General features: G+C 36.4%; 1 protein-coding gene across 1 annotated transcript in view; it reads right to left on the reverse strand.

Annotated features, from left to right (window-relative positions):
- TPR7 (Tetratricopeptide repeat (TPR)-like superfamily protein) overlaps window positions 1–7,775 on the reverse strand; it is a 34,549-nt gene extending 26,774 nt beyond the window's left edge. Inside the window, exons 1-8 of the mRNA XM_088950395.1 lie at window positions 7,324–7,775; window positions 6,224–6,454; window positions 3,826–3,882; window positions 3,560–3,688; window positions 2,958–3,035; window positions 2,709–2,779; window positions 2,477–2,529; window positions 2,171–2,372 (exon numbers count right to left, since the gene is read on the reverse strand). Of these exons, the coding sequence (XP_088806521.1) occupies window positions 2,171–2,372; window positions 2,477–2,529; window positions 2,709–2,779; window positions 2,958–3,035; window positions 3,560–3,688; window positions 3,826–3,882; window positions 6,224–6,454; window positions 7,324–7,419 (917 nt within the window). The 5' untranslated portion in view covers window positions 7,420–7,775. The remainder of the gene's footprint in view (window positions 1–2,170; window positions 2,373–2,476; window positions 2,530–2,708; window positions 2,780–2,957; window positions 3,036–3,559; window positions 3,689–3,825; window positions 3,883–6,223; window positions 6,455–7,323) is intronic.
- Between the last annotated feature and the right edge of the window lie 549 nt (window positions 7,776–8,324).

Raw genomic sequence — 8,324 nt, forward strand, 5'->3', positions numbered from 1 at the left:
TATCATTACCGAAATGTTCTATGGCAGTGATAAACCATCCCTTGGTGTTCCTTCTTAGTTCCACTTCGAACTTTTTCCCCTGACTCAATATCGAATTCTTCCAGCCTTCCTTTCTAGCAGAGTTCACCACTCCATTCACAAATCCTTTCAACCAAGAAACTACCTCCTCCGGTGGTAGCAGTGTCACCCTACTGTTTTCTCTAATCTTCAAGACTGCATCTCCTTTTGACCAACCCTGTTCGAACAGAAAAGTCTTTGCCTCTATCACCATCTCCGAGCACAACTTGCCGGGCATTATAAAGACTGTTACTTCCTTCTTCTCGTCCTACTTCCGTTATGCACTCCGGGGCCAACTTAATCAATACATTTACTCCAACTCTTCAATTTGATCATACACCTCTTGTTTACTCTCTCCTAGTCTCCCAAAATGTAATTCATTCCATTCTTTGATTTTTATTTTCAGCCCTTGTAATTTCCTATGAAATCCCATTCCTTCACAATTTTCACTAGGTCTTTCCTCTACCCACCACTCTTTTACTTTTTGAAGAAAACCCGGATGGCCTAACCACATGTTTTCATATATGAATGGACTATGGAGTAGGACATCATCCTCTCAAATCTTCCTTGTATTGTATAGTTGAATCGGCCAATGGTCTGATGTTACTCTAGGTAATGCCTTTGAAACTAAACCACCCCAATGCTCCTCCCAATCCCTAGAGAATAAGAATTTATTTAATCTTGAGCAAATAGGATTAAGTTCGAGGTTTGACCAAGTGAAACTATGATGGGCAAGGAGCAAGTCCTTGGGTCCAAAAGAATTCACAAATGGATTAAACTTCCTCATACTAGTTGTGATCCTTTGCCTTGGATTATTTGTCTCCTCAAGAATCTAACAACATTGAAGTCACCCCAAATACACCATGGTCCTTCCCATAAGCCTCTAGTAGCATCAAGTTCTTCCCAATCCCATTCCTTTCTTTGTAACTATTCGATCCATATATATTGGTTAGAACCCATTCAGAACCATCCTCAATCTGTTTAAACTTGATAGAGACAGAAAAATTACCAATCAATTCTTCTACCCCTTCTAACACTTCATTCCTCGAGTGTAATGATGCCACTTGAGACCACCAAGAAGGGGTCACCACCCAACTTATGCCCCTTGTCCTCCACAGACTTCTTACCATCTCCTATCAAAATCAGTCAGCTTAGATTCCTACAGCAAAACCAAATCAGGCTTTTCTTTCCTAATAACCTCCTTTATCACAGCTCTTTTCCTTGCACTCCCCAAACCACATGCGTTCCAACTTATAATCCTCATTTTAAAGTTCTATTACCTCCTCTTAATGCTAACCCCTTTTATTGTGCTTCCTCTTCTTTTTTTTACCCCTCTTCTTCTTTCCCCTCTTAGTCTTTCAGCCTCACTCAATTTCCTCTTCCATATCTTCTCCCCTTCTTCGTTTTCACTAATGTTGGCTTTCAGCTCATTGGGATCCTTGAGCTTACAGCCTAACTTTCCAATAAACCCAGCAACTGAATCTTCAGCTTCTTCGAATTCTTTCTCTCCAGCCCTCTTTCCATTAAGGCTCTACTACAGTTGCCAACTAAGGTATGTGTACAACTGCCAACTGCCAACTTAGCTTTTGCTTTGGGTAAATGTAGGACTCCTTGGAAGCATTTGGTCACATGACCAATTTCTCTACTTTATTTTGCTCTTATCAGTTATCTTCAGGGAGGGATAAGGTTTCCATGACAATAGGTCACTTGCTCCTAGTTTTGGAAAGGGTTATGTTATGGTTACAAAAAAACAATGTTAACCTTCAGTTCTTCATAGTCCTAGATTAAGTAGAAATCTTCTTTCTATTAGTAGTCATACATAGAATTTGAGTTGTTCCATGACGTCAGCTTCTCTAAGTAGAAATCTTCTGAGGCTTATTTGTTATTTCTTTGTTGTTTCCACCTAATCAGAAGCATTATTGTAATTTTCTTCTTTTTTATATCAGTTAATATAAGAGATAGTTTGTTGCATCATAGAGGCCACAATTTGGAGTGTTTTCTCTTCCATGTTCTCCTTTTTCCTTCCATTCTCCTGCTTCTGCTCATCTTAATTTTTCATCAACTAAACTCAGATTTTATTGGTTTGCAAAAACTAGTGCATAGACATACCCACCTGATAGCTTCTGGGTCGTCTTTCAAACCCTGTAAACACTCAGCTTCAGTAGTTGCACTGCCAAAGTTGGATGAGCTATGAGTCTCAGAGCATTCTCCCATCTCCTGAGGTTGTGCCACAGAATATTCTGTGGATGAACTTTTAAGTCTTTCAGGTAGCACAGTTTGGACTTCTTCTTCAGTTATTTCCTCAATTACTACTCCTGCAATTCAATGCAGAAAAATTCTTCTAAATGTGAATTAAGGAAATATGTTCAGATGACAAGCATTCATTAATATGATTAAGAAACATATAATATAAACGTACCTTTTGATAAGTGTTGCTCTTTACCTTCTTTTTTCAATCTTTCATTTGCATCCCTGTTACAAAATGACAACATCTATGACCATGTGGTACATGGAAACAGAATTCAGATAACCTTACCCAGACTGACAGTGACACATACAGCACATGCATAACAACACAGTAGAAATATCACTCAAGATACATCCACCCAAATACCCAAGAATTACGGATTACCATTAATATAAATCCATACCTTAGAACATTCGAAATAGTTTCATCATCAAGCGAAACTCTGTGTGCCTTACTCAAGTCAGAGACAGCATCCTAATAGGTTTCATAAATGTCATCAGATAATACGAATAGATTAAAACATAAAGAGCAAAATTTTTCATAGATGCAACCAATTCTATTGAGCTAATGACATCATTAACTTTAAGTAACCATATAGGGGTTTCCTGCTCAATCTCAAGCAAGGAAGATCCACAGAAAAATGTAGACTCACTTCTAATAATCCCAGTTCTTTATATGCTTGACCTCTTCGATAAAGAGCTTTGACATTCTCAGCATCATATGCCAATACCTGGAATTGCATACAAGTAACTTAGTTGTAAGAGATATATGAAAGCATAAATGGAGGATGTTAATGGAGAAGGTACACTCCCATTTTGAAGTAGATTGCTCATCTAAGGGACCATTTGATAACAGCCAAAGTTGCTGAATTAAATTGGCTCTTTTAATGAACAAGTTGTTAAGGAGGTTGTGAGCTCCTTAATGGCTGAAACTGAAATTAGGTTGATCACTTTATACTTGTATATTTTATTATTTAATTATTTTACCACTAAATAAGCTGTTAAATTAGTTCAGCCATTTCAACCATTATCAAATAGCCCCTAAAACATATATAGACTGAAAGGAAATAAGAAAACAACTTCCAGCTTGCTTATCTTCTCCCCAAATTAATGGTCTATCCACCACCATAATTACTCATCTTAGATTATCATTTTCATGGTTGGGTGCCATTTCTGCATTAAATGAGTTGTAAGTATTGCACTAATCATACAACAATACATAATGAAGAAAGAAGAAACAGTGGTTTAGTCATACCTCAGAGCCTTCTTTTATGCACTCATCATATTGCCCTGTCTTGAGGTAACAAGACATCAAATTAAGAGAACATGCTAACTGGAGTGTTCTGCTTTTGGAGACTGGTATGTCCTTCAGGTTTTTCTTTGCCTAAAAATGCAAAAAAAAAAAATGAGATTTCATTATTCCAAAGATTATTAAAAATAAAAATGGAATCTTCAACGAATAGAAGAACTAGCATTTTGAAACTTTGATAAAGGAAAAAGAGGAACTGTAATTCCACATACAAGCAAATACTTTTGTGCAGCATCCAGGAACCGGCTCTGACTGTGGAGTTCATTCCCCTGTCAAAGTAGAAATTGATCCATAAGTCAATGCCTACACTTTACTCATAACAGCAAAGAAGACAGTAAAATTGTTAAATACATATGGGGGCAATAGCAAATAGGTACGATTTTGTTTTTCAAAAAAAAAAACTACTGCCGCATCAGCAAAATCATATTGACTTTGCTGATTTGGCAGTTGTTTTTGTTTTTTAAAAACAAATCATAAAAAATTGGCAAGCACAACTATATGTATACACTATTAACCTTAAGAACATAATAAATAATTTACTGAAGCATTGGTTGCATATGGATTAAAATTGCTGGATGCAATGCTAATGATTAATATTGGATTGATTAAGATGAAGTGCAACTTTGCTAGGTCCTCAACAAAGTTTGTAGAAGATTTGATTCACAAAATATTTGATTTTATTCGCAGAATATTTGATTTGGTTTGGAGAGCCTTTTTATTTTATTCTGAGAATATTGAGAATATAGAAAGAAATTTGAGAAATTATCAAGAAATATGGCACAATGAGATCTTGACAAGTGGCATCACCCTTTCTACACAAAATTGCCACGTGCCATGGTGTGGCACGCCTCACTTGTGGCTGCTGCATGGCTTCATAGGGTGGGCCCTGGAACTCTTCTTTTGGGCTTTCTGGGATTGAGCAGTTGAGCTTAATGGGCTTCTATATACAAGTTGGCTACTGGTTCATGGGCTTCCATCTGTATATTTGGGTTATCAAAAACTTCCAAAGATGACAAATTAATCACTGAGGCACTTTTTCTCTAATAACTTCTTCCTCAAAGTGCTCTCTATCCACTGAAACACCTCATAAAAAGTACCAAAAAGGGGCAGTGACACTTGGAACATCCTAGAAGTCTCTCTACACCATCCGAGTACTATTCAAAATGCCGCACACATGTTTCAGCCCAAATCTCCAATCAACAATGATCTAGAATCCCAAAAAAGGGAGCATACAAGCGAGGCACCAAATATAGTAAAGAGAAATCTTCACAAATTTCTCAATATGGTCCAAATCAAACTAGAGAACTTTCTATAGCTCAAGGAAAGTTGGGCGATCTGGAATGAAGCAACAAACCTTGCCCAAAAAAAAACTATCCGGATCATATGCAACTAAACTTTTAAAGACACCAAAAAATCCTAAATGACATCCAAACCAGCATGATTCTTAAACCAACTATATGGATCACTATGAAGCATATCTCATATCTACAACTTTTCATTTTATTTTTCAATTTCACCTTTTAAAGTCATACTTCACTATGCAAGCATATCTCAGATCTATAACTTTTTCATTTTGTTTTTCAATTTCACCTTTTAAAGTCACCAAAAATCTTAAATGACATCAAACAAGCATGATTCTCACACTAAAATAATCCTACATTGACCCTCTATCAGAAACTAGGTTTTTTTTTCCTTTCAGGAGTCACCACCATCTGTATGGTCTGCTGGCATTACCTGGTGACAGTGATGCCATCAGCCATTTCAAGGGGAATGTGTAATTAGTAATCCAGTCTCCAGTAGAAGGTTGTTACCAACATGAGATTTCCGTGCAAGTAGAAAGAACAATAAAAAATGAGAAGAAATATGACAAGAGAATAATAGGAAACAAGTTTGAGAGCAATCATCAATTGTGGGCTAGGAGCCCTTTCACTAATACTGATTCCATAGTTACAATGATACCAATGCCCTTACTTAAACAAATGTATGACTATCTCTTCACCTTTAATGGTGTTGGCATGCAGCACATTGCATATCATTTTGAATGGCATGTCTGATATGAAGTCTTTTTGTCAGAAAGTATCAGAAATTTTATTAAGAGAAGCAAAGAATAGAATACAGAATAATGGAGAAAGAGAGTTTAAGCCTTCCCACATGATAGAAATACGACATAATTATGTTTGTAGCTGGATTGACCATGCAGAGAGTCAGAGACCTACACCTCTGATAATAAGGCAAGAGGCACAAAGGTGTACAGATCTCAGAAACTGAGGCATACATTTCTTGGATCAACTCTCACATTATACCCTTGAGGTGAAATTGACCACTCTTGCCTTGAGCCAAAGGCCTCTCGCCTTGCCTGTTCTGCCTTCAAAAATCATGCTTTAAAAATCCCATTTCTATTCTATAAGGTTTTTAGGTAATGGATTTTATTGGTAGTTTGTCCATGACTTCCTATACAGTCAAATATGCACAAATTGCACAATCCATATCTTGTTGGAAAACTAATCTGACAAGACATCTAAAAGTGTCAAAAGCAAGACCTTTCAGGACATCATGGTATAAGTAAAGAAACAATAGTCATGACCCATGAATCCAAAATTCAGACAATACCTGTTTCTTCAGCACCTGAGCTGCATTCAGTTCATATGTGATTTGAGCATCTGCACGGGCTCGAATGGCCGCAATCTCCTCAGGTGTGGCATTAGCCATCTTAGAACCAATCTCAAGCATATCCTCTGTACGAGCATACTTTAGCTGTTCTGCAGCATTTTTCAAGTCCTCAGGCTTCATATTTTTCATGCTTTCAGTGGCCATTTTAATCAACTCAGGATTGGACATCATCTGCCAAGATGTAATGATAAGCTTAATACAATGTTAAAGATAAGCTTAATACAAAAGAACTTGTCCCTTACATGTAAATATGAAATAGTGGTCACGGTCTATCTTCCAGACTTGGATGCCAAATGAAAGAGAATAGCATATAATACATGGATATCATAAAGCACATCACTCAAAATTAAGAGCTCTCACTAACCAGAGTATGGAGCCATGACCCTGTTGTTAGATGCTATCGATCCATCATTTGGATAGTGGATCACAGACTAACCATCAAGTTTAACCAAAACCTCAGCAATACAAAAAATATTTTCCATTCTTGTGATCACAAGTTCTTAGTTCCACAATTATAATATTACAATTTAGATTATGAATTGGTCGGTTGCCTATTCAACCCATAAACCTCGGTCTAAAGATCTACCAAGGGAAGAAAGAGTAAAGTTGTCTCAGGATTCCAGCTTAACAACTATAGTTGTTTCGTAACTTAAAATAATATTATTTTACAACTAGGTAACTAAAAAAGGATAGTAATTAAGAATTCATTAGAACATCCCTACTCCGGAAGGAGGGATGTTCTGGTCCTTCTGAATTCTGACTTCAACGCTTCAACATGAAGCGATTCGGAATTGAACAAAAAAAAAGGGAAAAAACAAACGTATTTCTTCACAATTCATTCAAACCTTAAAACGCGAAACGGAAGTAGGTCTCGAGTGTTATCAATTGAAATCCATAAATCAACATGTACCTGGATTTTGATTTCCAACAAGCGGCAGCCAACCAGAACTTAAGGAAAAGAAAACGATCTTAAAGAATAAAACATAACTCAGGATTCAAACATTAAATTGAACTTCAGAAACGGAAGAAAAGAAGGTCACCTGCTGTTGGATCTTCGCCAATTCACTAGGCGAGATTCTACTCATTTGTTCTTGAGCCATCCTAATCAATTCAGGGTCCATCATAGCGTTGTACATTTCCAGGTTCTAAATTAATACGAATTTGAACAAAATAGATCGATTAACCGAAAAATAAAAATACGGATCGGATTTCCTCCCAAAAGAAATATGAACGGGGAAAGAGAGAGAAGGTTATTGGCGAATCAAACGCAGACCCAGTGAGGAAATTGAAGAAACTGAAAAGGGTTTCTCGCTGATTTCAACAGTGACGGGCTACGGCGAAATCGGAAGAACTCTGGGATCAACGCCCACCAAAACAGAAAGAAGAAAGGAGACGGACCCTTCCTCGAATTTACTCAATTTTTGTTTCTTTTTTTTTTTTTTTTTTTTTTTGGGGGGGGGGGGGGGGGGTGTTGTTTGACTTGGAAGAAGTGAATTTGGGAAAGTAACCAACAGTTTCAATGTCTCATGCGGATCTCACCGGCCACCACGGTTCGATCGTCCGGTTCAAATGGATAATCCGTTCAGACAATAAAATTTTAAAAATAATTAAAAATAAAAAGCATCATAACTGTTGAGCGGGTCGACGGTTCAATTGCTGGGGTCAATGGGTCATTGAACGATTCAACAGTTTTTGGCCAGAGATATGGATCTTATCCCGTCATCAATATCCACGTCCAAATGAGAGAAAAAAGTTTTATTCCTAGTTCTTATCCAAGGGTTCCTCGCATATGTAAACGAATTGAATTCGAATAGAATTAGGTAATATTCGAATTTGATTAAATAGATATTGAAAATTAATATTCGAATTTGAATTTGATTAAATATTTAGATATTTGATTTGATTTTAATTTGACTAAATAATTATTTTAGGTAATTAATAAATATTTTATTTATATAGCATATATAATTTTTTATATAATTTAATTATTAAATATAAATTATATAAAATATTTTATATATAAGAATTAAATAATTGGTCG

Source organism: Nelumbo lutea, chromosome 6, assembly GCF_056320005.1.
Source record: "Nelumbo lutea isolate HS-2025 chromosome 6, American lotus-T2T, whole genome shotgun sequence".
Classification (NCBI taxonomy): domain Eukaryota; kingdom Viridiplantae; phylum Streptophyta; class Magnoliopsida; order Proteales; family Nelumbonaceae; genus Nelumbo; species Nelumbo lutea.